Raw genomic sequence first — 20,167 nt, 5'->3', positions numbered from 1 at the left:
TATGGAGAAGGGGAAATTAGGATACTGTGAAAGTCTACAGTGTTGGAAAGAATACAATAAGCAGAATACATACAAGCATAGACAAAAATAGAGAGATTGGTAAATTAGAGAAATAGCTCAGAAAAATTAACCCATATTACAGTTTAGAAAGAAAAAGAATGGTTCTTAGTTTTCAGAGTGCTGAGAGAGAAAATAATTTTTAACCTCAATTCATATTTAACCATACCATCATTCCAGAATGAGGACAAAAATAAGATAATTTTATACATACAAAATCTAAGATAATGTAACTCTCAGATATCCACTAGCAGAAATATTTAAGGCTGTAGTTCAATAAGAAAGAAAGTGAACTAAGAAGGTATAGCCTTCAAAAATCAACACTAAACACAGAAATTGATAAAATACCAGCAACTTCAGTCATTTAATAATAAATATTTCTTTTAAATAATTGGATTTAAATAGAAAATCTCAAACATAATCAGGGTGAGGAAATAATTCAGTGTCTATTTAAAGCATGCTAAAGTTCCTGTAAAAGCTATAAACTTTATTAGAAAAATTCATACCTAAGAAAGTTTTATTTTTTAACTGCTTAGCTAACAGTAATAAAATCTATGGATTCAAAGAAATCAGAAAGGAGCAGAGAAAATTAGATAATTTTAGGAAAACTATAAGTCTAACACAAGGAGGAGAAAATCATTTAAAAAAGGTATAAAATCAATTTAAATTACAAAATATTTAGAACTGAATGACAACGAAACTACTACACCTAAAGGTGTAGTTTGTAGTTTTAGAGGAAATTCGTGGCCTTATATAAATGTATTTTATGAAACAGAAGATCTAAAATACATGAACTGATTTTCAACTAAAAGACTGAAAAAAAAAAAAACCCCAGATATCCCTAAAGAAAAGAAATAGAATAAAGAAAGATAGGAGAAGAAATCAGTGAAATAGAGAACAAGAACAAAAAAAGAGGGGGAAGAGAGGAATTACAATATACTTTTAAATAAAACAGACAAATCTCTAGCAAGAATGATCAAAGCGAAAGGGCATAAATACATAATATTAAGAATGGAAAGGTGGCTATACCTAGAGCTATGAAAGATCTGTAAAATAATAAGAAAATCTCATGAACAGCTTTTACTGATACACTTGGAAACCAAAAGGACATGATAATTGTGGAGGCAATATAATTTCCTAATGCTGACTAAAAAAGGTAGAATGAGTAAGCAAATAACCATTAACAAAATTAAATCAATGATCATATTCATTTTCCATCCCTCTAAGATAGGCCCAGATGTTTGTACAAAATTATAACATTGGGCCCATAGAACAGAATAGTGTCTAGAAGCAGTAACAGACATATATAAAAATTTGAAATGTAACAAAATCAGCATTAAAAATCAGTAGTGCGGGGCACCTGGGTGGCTCAGTGGGTTAAGCATCCAACTTGGGCTCAGGTTATGATCTCGCGGGTTTGTAAGTTCAAGCCCTGGGTGGGGCTCTGTGCTGACAGCTCAGAGCCTGGAGCCTGTTTTGGATTCTGTGTCTTCCTCTCTCTCTGCCGCTCCCCCGCTCACACTCTCTGCCTCTGTCTCTTTCTCACAAATAAACAGTAATTTTTTTTTTTAAATCAGTAGTGAAATGATAACCTACTCAATTAATGGAGTTGGACAAATGTTGATATAGAATGGATACCTTACAACATACACAAAATAAATTACAGGTGGATTCAAGTATTCAATGCAAAGCAGAACTTTAAAACTTTTGAAAGGAGGGGCGCCTGGGTGGCGTAGTCGGTTAAGCGTCCGACTTCAGCCAGGTCACGATCTCGCGGTCTGTGAGTTCGAGCCCCGCATCAGGCTCTGGGCTGATGGCTCGGAGCCTGGAGCCTGTTTCCGATTCTGTGTCTCCCTCTCTCTCTGCCCCTCCCCCGTTCATGCTCTGTCTCTCTCTGTCCCAAAAATAAATAAAAAAAACGTTGAAAAAAAATTTAAAAAAAAAAAAATAAAACTTTTGAAAGGAAATATAGAAGAATAATTTTAATATTTGAAGATAAGAAATATTATCTTGGAAAATTCATAGAGAACACAAACTTGGTGTCTCCCATTTCAACCATGCTTTGTGATTGCAAAGCTCCCCATAATGTGGTACATAACAAGTCTCCCTTTTTGGGTTTGGGGAACTTGTTTAGGTGCCATTATGAATGAGGTCATGCAGTATTTGTCCTTCTCTGTCTGGCTTATTTCACTTAGCATAATGCCCTCAGGTTTCCTCCATGTTGTCCTAAATAGCAGGATCTCCTCAGGCTTTCAATTGGGTCTGCCAAATGAGAGTCACTGACAAGGTAAGGGCAGGAAGAAATTGAGGATGGGTTAGTAATTCTTCTGGTTCCCTTAAAACCCCCTATAGCATGTTGTCTGTGTCCCTGTGCAATACGTGACAGCTCTTATCAGCCATCTCTCTCCTTCCAGCCCCGCTCCAGGGTCCAAGAATAGTTCTCTACTTTCTTTCTTCACTTCTAGGAGTGGTTGCTGTTACTCACCCTTAGGAACTACTCTATCCTTTGCTGGTTTCCCAAAACCCTGATTAGTCTTTAGGAATTATCCCATGACTAACCTCCCCACAATTTCATGAGCTTCAGTATATCCTTTCTTTCAAGACTCTAACTGATATATCAAGAAGGAAAGAATGACAAAATTTGATTTAAAACTTTTGCTTAATAAGACAACCACACCACCAGCAAAGGAAAGGAGCGGGGGAGGATAGAAGGAACAATAAGTCACAGACAGGAAGATTTTTGTAATGTCTGTAACTGACAAAGACCTGTCATCCAAACACATAAGGAACTACACATCAATAAGAAAAATGGGGAAGAGGTACAAACAGGAAATTCATAGAGGAGGGAACTAGAATAGGGAAAAAAACCAAAACAAAACAAAGTAAAAACCCAAGCAATTATAAAGTTTCAGTCCCTACACAACTTGAGAGCCTCATCACATCTTCTGCTTCCTGGGCACCTGTGGGTGGAGAGATGGCTGGGGGATAGGCACCTGAAGCAATCCAGAGGGCTCAGTCTTCAGGCTCATCAGGGAATGACAGCAATAGGGTAGTTGTGGGAGGGGTTACAGAGGAAGTCACTGAGGGAAGAGGTTCAGGAAAAGACCCAGGCTAGGGTGGTATTAATGGAGTTGAGTTTCATGGGAGCCCGGAAGAGATCCAGGCAAAGAAGTGTGGGTGGGGACAGATGACAGTAAACTTTGTTAGGGCAGGTGGTAAATTGAGAAAGGTCATCCCCAATGGTCTCTTATTTGCTCAGAGAATGGGAAAGAGAGAGAGAATGGCAAGGACTGCTGACATCGTGCAAAGGTGGAGGTTGAGGACAGACAATCTCCTGACTCAGCTCTTCTACACCAAATTGCATCATTGTTCCAAACCAGCCTTTCTAAATTTCATGACTCCCTCTTTAAAATCATACACTTCTGCTCAACTGGACAACTCATAATTTCCTTTTAAATAAATTGCCTCCATCTAGTATTAGTATACTCAAGTCCCAAAATGCTTCTGTTGGTAACCAGGGTTATTTAAATTAATTTTTCCCATTTTACTGAGATATACCTGACATACAGCCCTGTGTAAGTTTAAGATGCACAGCACCTTAAGAATGATAAGACTATACTGAGTAATATTCTTTATCCATTCATCCATCGATGGACGCATAGGTTATTTCCATGTCTTGGCTATTGTAAATATGGCTGCTGTGAACGTGGGGGTGCAGATATCTCTCGACATTGTGTTTTCATTTCCTCCGGATAAATACCCAGAAGTCGAATTGTGGGATTATATGGTAGTTCTGTTTTTAATTTTTTGAGGACCCTCCACGCAGTTTTCCATAAGTGGCTGCACCAGTTTACAATCCCACCACCAGTAGACAAGTGATCCCTTTTCTCCACATCCATGTGAGCACTGGTTATCTGTCTTTTTCATGATGGCCATTCTAACAGGCTTGAGGAGATATCCCACTGTGGTTTTGATTTGCATTTCCCTGATGATTACTGATGTTGAACATCTTAAAAGAGTAATCTTTTAAGGACAAATCAATAGGATTTTCGAATAAAAATAAAAAAAATTTTTAACAAAGTCACATAATTCCTCTTTCAGGATTCTAGTACAACTTAGACTAAGGATTTCCCAAGTACAACTAGAAAATTAGTTAATTTACTTGTATTTTGTTACTGGAGCTCCACATTGAGTTCAGTGCAACACACACTGTTGAGTACACACTGTTGGGTACCTGTTAGGTTCAAGGTACTGTGTTTATATGGCTGGGGAGAGGAAGGAGTTGTATGAAATACAGGAAGCCTTTGACTGTGGAAATGTTGTATAACGCTTGTACATAAAATAGCATTATTCCAAGTAATTTCAATCTCCAGTAGTCTGCACTTTTCCTGCAGGCATAGAGGTAGATGTATGACCTCCAAATAGGTGTGTTTTCCCATCACAACTGACCTTCAGGTTTGCTTAAAGCAATACTGCTGCTCCTCCCGCCTCACCTTTGTTTAATGAGAGCCATTTCCTAATGCCAACGTTGGGTTAATGGACTGAGATGGGAGAAAATCAAACGTATCTCTTCGTTTTACACCAGATTGCCTTTCTGCCTTGTGGCTTTAATCACTCAATCCTACTCACATCTGCCATAATAACAATTATGGGTTTTCTCCTGACTTCTTACCCAGGAGGGTATGTCAGCGTAGAGCAACATCTCCCGAAGAAAGGAAGGGCAAATTCTTCATCTCTTTCCAGCATAGTAGGTAATAATTTTCCTCTGCAAACCCTCAAGGACTACTTCTTTTGGCTTTCTCATCTACTATTCCCACAGGTTCATGGCTCTGTTCTGATTTATGCGTTTTCTTCTATCCTCTTTCTTCTGAGATAAGTTTTAATTATGTAGACAGATTGTAAAAGTCTCTTTCTTCTTGTAAACAGCTATTTCTCGGTTAGTACTAGATTTTGTTTAACTGGTTTCCTCCTACCTGACTCTTCTCATGCACCCAGGAATTATGTCTGTTCACTGTTTAACTGCAGCATCAAGGCAAGAGAAAGCTGGCTTCTCTTGGTTGCTTTCCTTGAGGGATTCAGTCTTGGAACACCTCAAATTGCAAATCTCCCTCATGAACTGTTCTTTGTTGCATGTTTGGAAAGCCCGTAAGATTTTAGTTTAGAACCTATATAAGAGCAAAGTACCAACCGTCATATATAGCTGTATGATGATACTCTCAGTTCTACGTATTTAAAAGCTTACCCTACTATCAAAATCAAGAAAGTGCTTGAAATGCTCAAAAGCCCTCATGAAAATATTAGTAGTTGTCCCTTCCTCAGGGGATTCAAGACCAGTGGATTCTAGAAAGCTCCTCAGGTAATGCTGGCAACCAGCGCTCTTACTCTGGCCCCTTCTGGGTAATAATTAAAATATAAAGAGGGGCGCCTGGGTGGCTCAGTTGGTTAAGTGTCCGACTTCGGCTCAGGTCATGATCTCGCGGTTCGTGAGTTCAAGCCCCACATCGGGCTCTGTGCTGACAGCTCAGAGCCTGGAGCCTGTTTCCAATTCTGTGTCTCCCTCTCTCTCTCTCTGACCCTCCCCCGTTCATGCTCTGTCTCTCTCTGTCTCTAAAATAAATAAACGTTAAAAAAATAAAATAAAATAAAATATAAAGAAAAAATGTATTTATAAAACAACTTTTTGTTGTTGTTCTGCATAAACATTTTTAACTATTTGTTGGATTTCTTTTTTCTAATCAGGGGATCACTCTACCACATTTCCTTATAATACACATCTCATAGGTTACCTTTGAAGCCCACCATTTACGTGAAAACTGGTTTTGCCAAGAACAGCTCAATATTATCTTTTAACCAGCCAACAATTTTCCACAGCAGGCTTTTAACTTTTACCTTGCATCTCACCAAACACCTCTTCGAAAAGGCCAAATCAATATTCTCCCAGGAGTTTTTGAGGCATACTTGGAGAAAAAAGAGAGAGAACTTTTAGACACAGCAGTGTGTGTGATGTCCTCACAGTAAGGAAACATTCAGCTCATCCAAAGAGGGGGTGTGGTCTGTAGCCAAGGAAAAGGGCCATGGTCTTTGGCCAGTGCTAGATACAAAGCCATGACCTTGACCTCATTAGCTGGACTATGGAACTCACCAGGCAGGCTGCTGCATATTTGCGTGGCAGTTCATGGGCAGCAGACCTTCTTACCTTGACTTTCGGTGAGAGTACCTAAGCATCTCAATATTGATGTAAGAGCATATGTGTGTTGGTATTTGTCCAAAAGGAGAGTCTGCATTTTCATTAGATTCTCAAACGTGGATGCAACTTACAAAAAGTAAAATGTTAAGATTACACTAAATGAGATTGTTGTAAAACAAAGTCATTTCAACATTTCTTTAAATAAAGTAACTTTTCATTGTGGAGGTGGATTTCTGTAATCTGAGGTACACATCTGTACTCTGTGTTATTGTGCAAGAAGCCTTTTAACTTTGACCTTTTAATATTTATCCTTTTAGGCGTTTGAGGGATTTTTAATGTACCCTTTCAGTTGGAGAAATCTATTACTTTTACATGAAAGGGAAATGATAGATTGAACCCTCCATTTTTGAACTTTATGTATTTTTCAGACATGAAGTGATTTTTCCCCTTTTTTTCTATGAACGTGTTTTTCAAAACTCCTTCAACAGTCTATCCTGATAGGTCTTCTTTCCCCTCACAGTCACCTTAAGGTCACTGGAGCCTGCTTTACTCTTTACAGTAGAGGGTGGCTTAAGCCTGTCTATACTGCCCCTAATTAAATGTGAAAGTGTTACTTATTAACTGTAGGATACGGTGAATTCCTTAGATTCTTTAGCTACAATAAAGCTTTATTATAGAAAATTGCCATTTTTAGGGACACTCTCCTACCATCTCTTCTGTCTTCTGAGTGTTATGGTTCACGTGAGCCCTCACCGTCATTGACATGCTGCATACTTATGCTGTGTTTGGGAAGATATGTCATCAGTAAGGTACAATGTGGATTTTTAATAATTCTAGGTTACTTCATGGAATGAGCACCCAATAGAACGAGAAAGGATCAAAGCTCTATCGAAAAACAAATCATGTGGTCTTCAGAAATGAGGAGAAATGCAGCCATCTGAAATGGTCATGAACCCCAAACAAGTCTTCCTCTCGGTGCTGATATTTGGGGTAGCGGGGCTACTCCTGTTCATGTATTTGCAAGTCTGGATTGAAGAGCAACATACAGGTAACACATCAACCCTTTTCCCCTATTTTAATTATAATGGTCATTTTCAATTAAATAAGCTGTGATGTCTACAGAACTATATAGAAGGTCACCTTATTTCCAGCAACAGCAAAAATTAGACACAAATTAAAATCCCCAGCTCCTAAAAGAAAGGATAATTATGCAATTCTGGTGGGCATTTGCTCCGGGGCTTGGGATAACACTTGGAGTTTTTGTTACCTCAGTAGGGAGCAGCATGGCCTTTTAGCCCAGTAAGGACTGCTTGTGAAAAATTTGCCTGCTCAGATGTGTAGGGGTGCCTGGGTAGCTCAGTCGGTTAAGCATCGGACTCTTGATTTTGGCTCAGGTCATGATCTCACTGGTTTGTGGGTTCAAGCCCTGCGTCGGGCTCTGCACTGACGGTATGGAGACTGCTTGGGATTCTCTTTCTCCCTCTCTCTCTGCCCCTCCCCCGTTTGCTCTCTCTGTCTCTCTTTCAAAATACACTTAATAAAAAAAATTTTAAGTGCGTAGCATGGGTCCTACCTTTGGTGTGTCCGCTAAGCATTGGGCACAAACGCAATGAGCTAAATATACAGCTAAATAACTTCTAAAATTCCCTCTTATTTTTTGTATCAATACTCAAAATGGCACATAAATTCTTTAATATCTTTACTATGAGGCTGGAGTTTACAAATCCTCTCTGTAAAAGATTGCATAGAAAATATCTTAGGCTTTGTAGACCCTGCCATTTCTTTCAAAACTACTCAACCATGCCAGTATGTCACATGAGCAACCCTACGTTACATGAACACAAATGGACCAGGCTGTGTTCCAATAAAACTTTATTTGCAAAAACAGGGATTGGGCTGGATTTGGTCCACAAGTAGTCGTTTGCCAACCCCTGCCAAACTGGTACTTTCATCATCCGGTTTGCCGTTGCCACACATTGGGAACACCTCAATCACTGTTAAAATGGATTATGTTTATGATGATTGACTTAGAACGTTACAGAAATACATACATATATATATTATAAAATTCAGTTGTCTTCCGTAAGTATAGAGAGACTATGGCTTATGGTTGTTATGGAAAATAAAGTAAAAGCAGAACAGTTTCTTAATTGTGTCTAATTGTGGCCTATTTTTAAATCATTCTAGATATAAAGCCCTTAAGAATCTACTCTGAAAGAGAATTCAATACAGAGTCACAAACATGATCCTTTTTAAAGTTGTTTCCATTTCTAAATCCCCTTCCTTGGATTATTGTCTTATACATTTTGGATTTATTTAATTTATATAGTAACTCTTGTGAAAAGAATTTGCATGTAATTATTTTCTAGAGAATATGTAACATTATCAAAACTTATTCTTTTTTTTTTTTTTTTTTAATCCTTATTTATTTTTGAGTGAGAGACAGAGCGTGAACAGGGGAGGGGCAGAGAGAGAAGGAGATACAGAATCCGCAGCAGGCTCCAGGCTGTGAGCTGTCAACACAGAGCCCAATGCTGAGCTCGAACACATGAACTGTGAGATCATAACCTGAGTCAAAGTTGGATGCTTAACTGACTAAGCCGCCCAGGTGCCCCTGTCAAAACTTATTCTTAATTTCCATTATAAGTTACATGAACTGTAATATTTTCTAAGCTTTCGATATTACTATAATAATTTATCATAACTTATAATATTTCATGAAACCATCTTGGTAAAATATAGAGGCTATTTTCTCCTGCAGTATAGATTTTCTAAGCCCTTGGTAGGTGTTTGTTGAATGAATGATAAAAAGATGAATAAATAGACTGAAAATTCATTGCAGACTGCACACTAGAACACAGCAAAGGAGTAAGAATCAGAGATCTTATTTTTCATATTTTTATGATCTAATTTCATAGTCTCATAACAAATTTCATGAGGAAAGTATCGCAACAAGGCTCCAATCCATATAAGAAAATGTATTCATATATATAGACCATGGGAGAAATGTAATAGTTAGAAACTACGTGATTTCTGAAGAAACCGGTCATATAATAATACCTTACACATATACTGAAGTTTACAAAATGGGCCATAGGCATCAATAGCCACCATTTACTGAAAGCTTATTAAGTGCCAGGTGATTACATGTATCTTCTCTAATCCTAATGGAATCTTCCTAGGTGTGATATTGAAAGTTTATAGGTGAGGAAACTGAGGCTCGGGTAGATAAGGAACTTATCCCAGACCTCACATGTGCAGATCTAGGCATGGAGGCATCTGTGCCTCTCCAAAGTCTATGCCCTTCCCCAACACATTGCATCTGTGTGGGGTGGTGGAAGCGTGAGTATTGTTACCCCCTAGTGTACAGACAGGGTAACTGAGACCCAGAAACTAAGTGGCTTGCCCAAAGGTGCAAAGGCTAAGAGTTTCCAAAGTAAGACCCATGTCCAGACTTTCCTGCTTCTTATGTTCCCTAAAAGAACCTCCTAACCAAAAAGGTGGATAAGATAAACATGTAATAAATAATATCCTATCAGTCCAGTTGTTTTTAAATCCATGACTTGTAAACCAAGCTATTCACAAGGTCGATTCTTAGTTGAATTTATAATTTCTCCAAGCTGGGAAATTATTTTGCCTGGTTAAGATGGGCTTATACTATAATAAATAATAATAAATAACATTTATTCTCTTAAATGTTATTTGTAATTTGCTAGTACTTTCCCTGATTCTCTATATGTCTTAAATGCATCGTGTAGTATTTCACAATCTACTCAGGACAGTGAGTATAAATGCTCGAACCAGGATTTTTTAGATAACTATCTTACTGAAGAAAAGTTTTCTTCTTTTTCAATAAGAAACAACTTGCATTTGGAGTTTTGCCTTTAACCAGGTTAGTGCCCTGGGTTGTAATTCTGTAGTTTTCCAGATAGACCGGTATCTGTGTATTTTATACGTGTTTTAAATAACATCAGGAGCATCAGGCATTTTTAGAAGCAGTTTCTTCTTAAATCAGAAAAATATCTGAACGTGTGCTTTGATGTCAAGTTAAAAATGAGAATTTTGTGTTTTGGACATTTTAGAGCTGTCACTCAAAGGACTGTGGAAGATGAGTTTATTTTGGTTGCTGAAACCTTCTATAGGTAGAGCAGATTTTAAAACTCTGAATGGTTTTGATCTTGTATCCATTTCAGTTGTGTATGAAAACTCTTGGGTTTTTTTCATGCTTCTTATTTGAGTCCTTTAAAATATAATAAGATATGGGATATTTTCTAAGCTTTCCTAGGTTTCCTGGGTTCTTCTGTTAAAATAAAATGCTTTAAAATTACAAAAAATCTTAAATATCCTCTGATATGCTAGTAAAGGTTATGAATAGACAAAATTTTTTTGGAAGTGAAGAGGAAAATGTGTGACAAAGAAAGTGAATCTATCCAATTATACAACAGAGAGTTCTGTAATAACACCCATTTTTCAATAGCACACCAATTAAGTTATGCATTTCTTTATGCTAATATGGATGTGCTATTATGAATTTTATTTTATAATTTCTTCCCTGGTTGTTAAGAGTACAAATTTCATATTTAGAAGAATATTGAAAATCTCAGATCTACTTGTTAGCTGTGTGACCCTGGGCAAATAACTCTATGACACAATCTCCTCATCTGTGAAATGGGGATAATAATATTTTCCATGTAGGGTGGCAGGGAGGATTAAAGGAGACTTAGTATGGTGCCTGGCAAGTAGTAGTGAACGATGAATGTGAACTGTTGTTATTATTCTGGAAATGATACAGAGCACCTGCAGACCAGCTTTTTCAGAGTTATCACGATTAAGACTCAGCCACAATTCAAGAAAACAATCTTAAGCTTGTGCCTTGCCTGATTAAGAAAAAAAAAAAAAAGCTCAATTCCAACTCCAGTTAAAATAGTTAGGAGAGTCTCACTGGCACAAAGCCGGCATGTTTCACAGCAGAGGAATTGGAAGGATGATCGGTTGAATGCAGAGAGGAGAGTCAGTGTCCAGGAGGATCTCTGGTCTATGCAGGGTGCCTCCAAGGTCAGGGTATCCATTCATGCAATAGCGTTTTTGTAAGATTTAACAATTGACCGTGCCAAACTGGTGAATACTGAGATATAGTAGGGAACCAGCTATAATCCCTGTTCTCAAGGAGACTATAGTGTCACAGACTGTAAGGGAGAAAATGGTCTTGAGTTCAGGCCAAGGTGCTGGTACACAAGGACAGTCCATTGTGACAGAAGAGAGACAGGCCCTCCATTATGAGGCACAATAATGAGTTGGGACCAGAAGAAAGAGCCCAATCAGTTGTCAGTGATGGAATTGCTGATCTGATGGAAGTGATGGGGGGGGGGGGGGGTGGGATAGGATTAGCAGGCATAGAGGACCAGAGCAGAGCAGAATGCAGAATGGATATATCTACAGAAAAGATGTGTTGATGAGGGCCAGTTCAGGATAAATCACAAGAATGGATCATTTTTTTCCCAGCTACTGCTGAAATTTACAATTTGATGCCCTCCTCCTCTAGGTACAATGTTAGTGCTAAATAGAACAAATACCAAAAGGTGTGGTACATAGTTGTTTTATATGTATGTGCAATAAGACCTAGTTAGGACCCTGTCATATCAGAGTCAGAATCTCAGCTTTAGAAAAGAATTTATTGTTTAAACACTATAAATTGATTACATCACTCCCCTGTTTAAAATATTTTAGTTATATCTCATTCTTTTCCACAAAGTCTTCTCCCTGGGACCCACAAAGCTGTGTGCTGTGTAACCTCTGTCTGCCTCCACTGGCTCACCCTCCCTTCCCTCAGGGCACTTCCGGGCTCCACCAGGAAGTCATCTTCCAGAAAACCAAACCCCTTGCTGACTCAGCGCTCTCACCATGAAAGAAGCTGGGATGCTCTTCTCCAGCTCTCACCCGTCCTGCCTTAGTTCACATGTCACCTGCTTCATCGAAGCAGCCAATCAGCCAAACAGCCCAGAGCTAATCAGTCAGACCCCCATCTTCTTCATTTCCACCAGAGAAATTATCATAATCAGCAGTTGCCTCATTTTATTATTTGTTCACTTGTTTATTTTACAAGCTCAGTGAAAACAGAGACCCTGCCTGTCTCATTCACCTCGGTGTCCCCGTTCCACGGCATGGAACTTGTGTGGTAGGCGTTCACTAGTAGAGTCGTCTGGGTGGATACATAACACTTCTTTTGGTTTTTCAACATCCAGCCAAATGACTACATAGATTGCGTTTGAACACTTCTGGGGACAAAGAATCCACTACTCCTCAAGGCATCCACTCAACTTTATAGCCACCTCCTTAGAAAGTTCCGTATGTTAAGCCAGAACTTGCATCCTTAACTTAGGCTTACTCATCCTAGCGGTATCCCTGGCACTGGATGAGGCTCACTCTTCTTCCATCGCATGGCCAGATCATTTTCACGGCAAAGGAAGCCCCAGTTTTTTTAACCATTTCATAAAAGATGATCCGGGTCCCTCTCCTCTGAATCATTAACACTTTTTATGCCTTTTAAAATATGATGTATTGTATACTTATATGAAACCTGTGTTAGAAATATACATCTCTGGGGCACCTGGGTGGCTCAGTCAGTTAAGCATCTGACTTCAGCCCAGGTCATGATCTCTCCATGTACGTGAGTTCGAGCCCCACTTCGGGCTCTGTGCTGACAGTTCAGAGCCTGGAGCCTGCTTTGGATTCTGTCTCCCTCTCGCTCTGCCCCTCCCCTGCTCACACTATGTCTCTCTTTCTCAAAATAAATAAACATTAAAGAAAAAAGAAATACACATTTCTAATAAAATCCCCTATCAAGTGGTAAAGTAAAACACACATAATTTAAATATGCAAAATAGTGAAAAATCAAACAGATTCCCCCAAATAGCTTATGTTATTTCTTTTCTTGAGATTTTCCAGAATCAAATTTAGTTTCATCTATGCCAAACTAAAAATGTTCCCTGGACTTATCCGACGCTGTAAATATCTACCTAAACAATTTCTGAGCATTTTTATTCAGGACCATTACTTTTTTTTTTTTAAATAAATCAATTTATTTAAACAGGAAAACAAAAAACAAAGACAGTTCACTCTTTTCTCCCCCACCCCCTGCCCTACCTGTGGCAACTACCAATCTATTCTCTGTATCTGTGAGCTTCGGGGTTTGTTTGTTTGTTAGATTCCACATGTAAGAGAGATCATGCAGTATTAGCCTGTCTCTGTCTGACTTATTTCATTTGCTTAGTGTCTTCAAAGTCCGTCCATATTGCAAATGGCAAGATTTCATTCTTTTTTATTGTTGAGTAATGTTTATTCATTCACCAATGGACGCTTAGGTTATTTTCATATCTTGCCTATTGTAAATAATGCTGCAGTGGACATGGGGATACATGTATCTTTTTGAACAGTGTTTTCTTTCTCTTTGGATAAACACTCAGAAGTAGAATTTCTGGATCATATGGTAGTTCTGTTTTTTATTTTTTGAAGAACCTCCATACTGTTTTCTAGAGTGGCTGTACCAATTTATATTCCTGCCAATAGTGAACAAGGGTTCCCTTTCCTCCCTATGCTTGCCAACTCTTGTTATTTCTAGATTTTTTGATAATAGCCATTCCAACAAGTACGAGATGATATCTCACTGTGGTTTTGATTGTATTTCCCTGATGATGAGTGATGTTGAGTATCTTTTCATGTGTCTGCAAGCCACCTGTATATATTCTTTGGAAAAATGTCTATTCAGATCTTCCCATTTTTTAAGCGGATTGTTTGCTTTTTGTTATTGAGTTGTTTGGGTTCTTTGTCTATTTTGGATGTTAGTCTCTGATCAGATATATGATTTGAAAATATTTTCTCCTAATCAGTAGGTTGCCTTTTCATGTGGTTGATAGTTTCCTTCACTGTACAGAAGCTTTTAAGTTTGTAGTCCCACTTGTTTATTTCTCTTTGTTGCTTCTGCTTTTGGTGTTAGATATAGAAAATCGTCCAACACTTATGACAAGGAGCTCACCATCCTATGTTTCCTTGTAGTTTTATGGGATCAGGTCTCATATTTAGTTAGGTCTTTAATCCCTTTTGACTTGATCTTTGTGTTTGGTGTAAGGCAGTGGTCCAATTTCATTCTTTTGCAAATAGCTGTGCAGTTTTCCCAACACTATTTGTTGACGAGACTGTATTTTTCCTATTGTATATTCTTGCCCCCTTTGTTGTAAATTAATTGACCATGTAAGTGTGGGTTTATTTCTGGGCTCTATATTCTGTTCGATTGACCAATGTGTCCGTCTGTTTTTATGCCTATACTACACTTTTTAAATTACTTTAGCTTTGTAATATAGTTTGAAATCAGGGAGCATGATGCCTTCAGCTTTTCTTTTCTTTTCTTTTCTTTTCTTTTCTCTTCTTTTCTTTTTTCTTTTCTTTTCTTTTTTTCAAAAGTTTATTTGTTTATTTTGAGAGAAAAAGAGACAGTGCAAGTGGGGGAGGGGCAGAGAGAGAGAGAGAGAGAGAGAGAGAGAGAGAGAATCCCAAGCAGGCTCTGCACTATCAATGCAGAGCCCAATGTGCAGTTCGAACCCAGGAACTGTGAGACCATGACCTGAGCCAAAACCAAGAGTCAGACACTTAACCGACTGAGCCACCCAGGCATCCTTGCTTTTCTTTTTCAAGGTGACTTTGGTAAGACCAGTACTTTGTTGGCTATTTATTGATAGTATTTTTACATGTCTTCCTTAAACAGAAACTTCTTTGACTTTTCTTTCCTACTTTTAAGTAGACACTGTTTCCTGATTCCTTCCTTCTGATTTTCATGAAATAGTGATACTGCATTTAGTTTAGGGTTCAGCGTTAGCATCTAAGCTAAGAATTCTCATAGTTAACGTATGAATTACCATAGCTGGCATAGAAAAGAAAGAATGATATAGCCATAATCCCACCTTCTCAAAACCCACTCTCACCAACCCAGGCTCTGTAGGACTGATACACAACATACTTAGCCTGAAAAGTATGTTCTTTTTGGTCAGTGATGTCAACTTCCTGCAGGTCAGCATTCTATTCAAATCTTACATGCTGTTATCAAAGGCAGCACAGCCAAAACAAAGAGGTACTTTTAATATTTTCTTCTGCTAATTCACAATAAACATCATTAGGCCTAGGTTATATTTTAACCCTCATAGGTGTGTATGAAAGTGAAACATAGTGGCTGCAAGCTTCTGATTTCAGGCAAAGTAAAGCCACCTTACTGCTTTTTCCTCAGACAATTGCTTTAGGACCTCATAAGCAAACCGGCCTCATGCTTTGGTATTTCTAAGGAGATTTCATCTTGCTTTTTTTTCAAACTAAGTATATTTTGTGGCATATAAAGTTTTGCAACTAGACTGGATTGACATAATTCTTTTCTCTTGAGCCTCTCTGATGAGAAAGTATATTCTTTCCCTCCAAAATCAAGCTGTTTGTCCTGATTGTGATGTTGCTATATTGAAATTCTATTTTCTCCCAGGGGATTTTTGTATACCAGAACTGGAGCAAAGCCACTTACAACATGGAAGGACTTTATGCTTACAATTGTTCCCATATTCAGGAAAATAAAAATTGCTTTCCTTTAAAAAAAATCACTCATTTGAGTTACTTCCTCCAAGTTTGATGAGCCTGGCAGCCATTTTTTTTAATCAAATGAGCACATGCTGTCTCTGCTCACCTCTGGATGCCAGTGTATCCTGTCTTTCATGTGATTTTTGTCCATCTCAGGACCTTTGAGTTAGCTGTTCTCTGTTCCCGAAATGCATTTTTCTTGGTCGTTTCCGTTGCTGGCTTTCCTTATCATTCAGGGTACAGTTTAAATATCACCTTCCCTCAACATCCTGTGTAAAGTACATCTTTTCTGATGGTTTCTCTCCTAGCGTCTGTTTTATTATTTCCTAAAATTTTACTTCATGGCACTTATGATCTGTAATCATTCTTTATGTTTATTTATATATGGTCTACCTCTCCCAATATAATTTAAGCTTCCCAAGGGCAGGGAACTTATATATTGGTCACCAGTGTATCTCCACGCCCTCCTCCACCCCATACCCCCAACTTCCAGGTCCTGACTCCAGTCCTCACTTCACTATGTACCCCCAGTGCCCTCTAAATTCAGTGTTTATTCTTATTCACCCGGTCACCTCTAACTTCCTTCTCCCAGTGGACTTTGTCTGGCCTTTCTGCCCCAACCTTCTGAGTCTTCTGTATTCCTGGGGGCTGTCACCTGCTTTTGTCTTATACTCCAGAAGCCACACTGCTAGAAATGAAGGAGAAATGGATGTCAAAGTTGCTTAAAATTTTCTGAAATTGAAGAACATTCAGTGGCCAAGCTTTGCTACAGTATCAGTCCATTCAACGTAGATTTTTAAAACTCTAGTAATTCATTGAATACATTTGTTTCCAAGTATGTTTTAAGCACACATAAACAATAATGCTATTGCTTTAGCTATTGATTTATCTCAGCACTCACCCTTCTTCAGGGTGCAGCCCCTGCCTCCATTTCTTTTGGGTGCTCCTTTTCCTCTGCTACACTATCCAAATTGTAGCAGAAACCGCCATATTACAATGGAAGGCTTCGTTTGGTCTGTTGGCCAACGCTAGGCCCATCTTTCATAGTACACCACACATTGTGGTAGCAGCGAATCGCCAGTCCAAGGAATCGGTGGCCAGTGCAGGCTTGGCCATTGATCCCCTTTCTTGGGATTTTGGTTTCCAATACCAGGAAAATGGGCTCAAGTGCCTAACTATGTGGCACAAAACTCAGAAGTGTATGTGGCTGTTTCCTACCACATGAGCCAGAGGAGCTGAAGTTACTTGGCCAGGGAGGGAGAGAAGAAAAGCAGTCAGGAGGAGAAGAGCAGAGTCATGGACAAGTTCAGCAAGTGTTTGGGTTCCTGGACCTTCTTCTCTCAAGATTCAACACTGCTGCTTCCTGGTGTGTTTCCGGTGGTCTGTAAGGGCAGAAAACTTTTCCCTTCTTCCTTTCTCGGTTCTTTGGCTGGCCTAATAATTAAATTGACATAAGATTAACAGGAGACAAAAAATTGAATTTCATATGTATTGGAGCCCCATAAAAATATGAGACTCAAAGAAATGACCAAAGAAGGCAGCTTTTATAACTTTTAGACAAACAATAAATTTGTGAAGAATGGACAAGACGCAGAGGTAGTAAATTGTTAAAGATGTAACAAGGTTTGTACAGTCTTCTCAGCATGAAATTCTCGGTCTCTGGTGGCAAGGATACCTTCCACCCTCCTGGTACAGGAAGGGTACCTTTCACACGGGAGATTTATTTCCTGCTTTCAGGGAAACAAAGGAGGGTCCTTCTTGAACTACCTGTTTGTGTCTTTTTTTTCTTTAATTGAAGTATAGCTGATATGCAATGTCGTATTAGCCCCAGGTGTACAACGTAGTGATTCGACAATTCTGTAGCACCAGCTGTTTATTAAGTAAGTTTAATTCAAAATAATATACCAAAATGACATCCTCGACCCCCTAGAGGTCCCAGTGGGGTTTCTGTCACCTGTAGCTCAAACAGTTCTAACAAATGCAGTCTGGCTCTTGTATATTCATCTTCTTTCCCACCCTCAGTATGTAGCCATCTTTCTCAAAGCAGGATTACTGGAGCTTCAAGGAGCCTCATGAAGGACCCCATTAGCTTTACTCACCTCTCGGGGGAGGGCAAAGGGGCAGATAGTGCAAAACAATCCTCCTTCACTCTTTTTGATTCATTTATACCACGGATCGCAAGAGCTGCCTTGTTCACTCCATGCTCTAGCATCCGGCATTGTGCCTGGCCCTTAGTACATGCTTAGGATGCCAGCAAGTCCTTGCCTAATGAGTCAACCCGCACCGAAAGCTAAGCTCAACCACACTTAGAAGGCAGGTGGGGCTGGTAGTTAACTCTGGACGTTTCAGAAGTTACGCTGTTTGGTTTAGCGGGGATTTTCTCCAGTGATATCCTGAAATGTCTTCCTTGAGGTTAAGAAGGTGTTACTTGGAGAGGCTTATTTTTCCTTTTGGCTGTGGTTTGTTTTTAACAAAAGCGGGATCATCATTTAGCAGACATGTTGTAAGTAAAGTAAAAAACTGAGTGAGGAATTGCAGAAGATAAGACCTTTTAAGGTCCCTTATAATGTTAAGTTCCCTGGGGCTATCATGTGTCTGAAGAAGAGACCAATGAATAAACAAAGCCAGTCTCAGGAGCTGTCCATTTTGGGGGTAGTATTTTGTAGTGGAAAGCACAAAGCTCTCACTACTCACTTCTAGCCTGTTTTGTGTTTTTTAAACAAGTTGATTAATCTCTCCAGATTCTGGTTTATTTTCTTCTCTGATTTCCGCACCTTGTTCCTTGCTGTCCTTGGTTAACCACCATCCCAAAGTTGATGCTTATCCTGGCATTCCTGTACATGTCTCTATAATTTTAACACACGTATATTCCTTTTTTCATATTTTTAGTCTTCTATAAAAGGTGTCTATCTGTGTATACTCTTGTGCAACTTGGTTCTTCATTCAACATTAGGTTTTTGAGATTTATTTCTATTGCTATATTGCAACTGTAATTCATGAACCCAACTACTGTATAATATTTCACCATGTGAATATGTTGCAGTTGATTTATCCGTTCCCCAGTTGGTGTGCATAAAAGCTGTTTCTAATTTTTTGCTGTCACACAACTTCCTACTAAGAGCATTCTTGTGTAGTATCTTTGCTCACATGTTTAGAGTTTTCTATAAGAGCTTAAACTGCATGTTCTACAAAATAATATCAGCTTCAAGATTCTGTGATTCCATGTCGTATCTTCTCTTCTGCTCACACAAATCAAAATTAGGACTTTTAGAATACCGCAAATGTTAAATGATAAATCTTAGTAAAAAACGGATACAGAAATATTTATTTGGATACACGGATTTCCGTTCAGAATTGTGGATGGAAGGATACAAATATAGTGCACAGAACCTGCTCTCACAATGCTTCTTGCTTATTGGTATGCCAACAGGGTAGTTAACAGTTCATTGAGAATCGATTAAAATAATTACTAGGTCATTAGTGTGGACTTTGAGTATAAGTGTAAAGACCTCACTCACTAAATAATTCATCATGATAGGCAAGTTAACTCCTGCTCATATTGATTTGGTATGTAATACCACCAAGTCCAAAATTTCTAATTTTCCTAATAAAATAAACTCTTTAAACTTTCAAAGCATCACCCAATCCCAGCCTCCTCCTTTTATAAAGGAGCAACGAAGAGGCTTAAATTTGCACAACCAGTAATAACAACACTGGCACTAAAACATGACTCCTGATAACTGAGTATTTTCCACAAAATATTCTTCCCCTTTCCCTTCTAGTTTTTCCTCTTGCCTTTTCCTGGAGATCCAAGAGGACTGGGGTGCTTTTCAATCACTGGTTTGTTTCCTGAAGTGTCTTGAACATAGCCATTCCCAAACCCAGCTGAGAAGTGTAGCAACCAGATGCATCACTGGGAGCAAGGATATAGTTTCTGTTTTCCATTTGAAAAATCTGCCTGCACAGACAAGACCTTGAGTGTTGTAACAGTCCCAGACTTCAAAAGAAAGTTCACCAGTGTAGAACCACTGTCTTTGGAAACAATGTATGCTATGTTTCTTTTCAAACTTAGCTTTCAAGAATAAAGCAATCAACTGAGAGAGGTTTGGTGGAAAACTTCATGGTACCCAGTTCATCACAGGTTAAAGAGGTACAAAAGGTAAAAAGGAAACATGGATTGTTTCTAAATAAAAGAACCTTAGGGGTACCTGGTTGCTTAAGCATCCGACTTTTGATTTTGGCTCAGGTCATGATGTCACAGTTTATGGGTTCAAGACCTACATTGTAGTCCACACTGACAGCATGGAGTATGCT

The 20,167-nt window shown here is 38.7% G+C and overlaps 1 protein-coding gene across 4 annotated transcripts in view; it reads left to right on the top strand.

The window, feature by feature from the left end:
- Positions 1 to 20,167, top strand: part of CHST9 (carbohydrate sulfotransferase 9) — a 243,763-nt gene that overhangs the window by 35,433 nt on the left and 188,163 nt on the right. For all 4 annotated transcript variants that reach the window (XM_060613502.3, XM_060613501.3, XM_060613499.3 and 1 more), the window contains exon 2: positions 7,082 to 7,292. In XM_060613502.3, coding sequence (XP_060469485.1) covers positions 7,172 to 7,292 — 121 coding nt within the window. In that variant the 5' untranslated portion in view covers positions 7,082 to 7,171. The remainder of the gene's footprint in view (positions 1 to 7,081; positions 7,293 to 20,167) is intronic.

Source organism: Panthera onca, chromosome D3 (assembly GCF_046562875.1).
Source record: "Panthera onca isolate mPanOnc1 chromosome D3, mPanOnc1 haplotype 2, whole genome shotgun sequence".
Taxonomy (NCBI): Eukaryota; Metazoa; Chordata; class Mammalia; order Carnivora; family Felidae; genus Panthera; species Panthera onca.
Note: the sequence above shows the minus strand (reverse complement) of the source record. Positions and strands in the feature narration are given on the sequence as shown.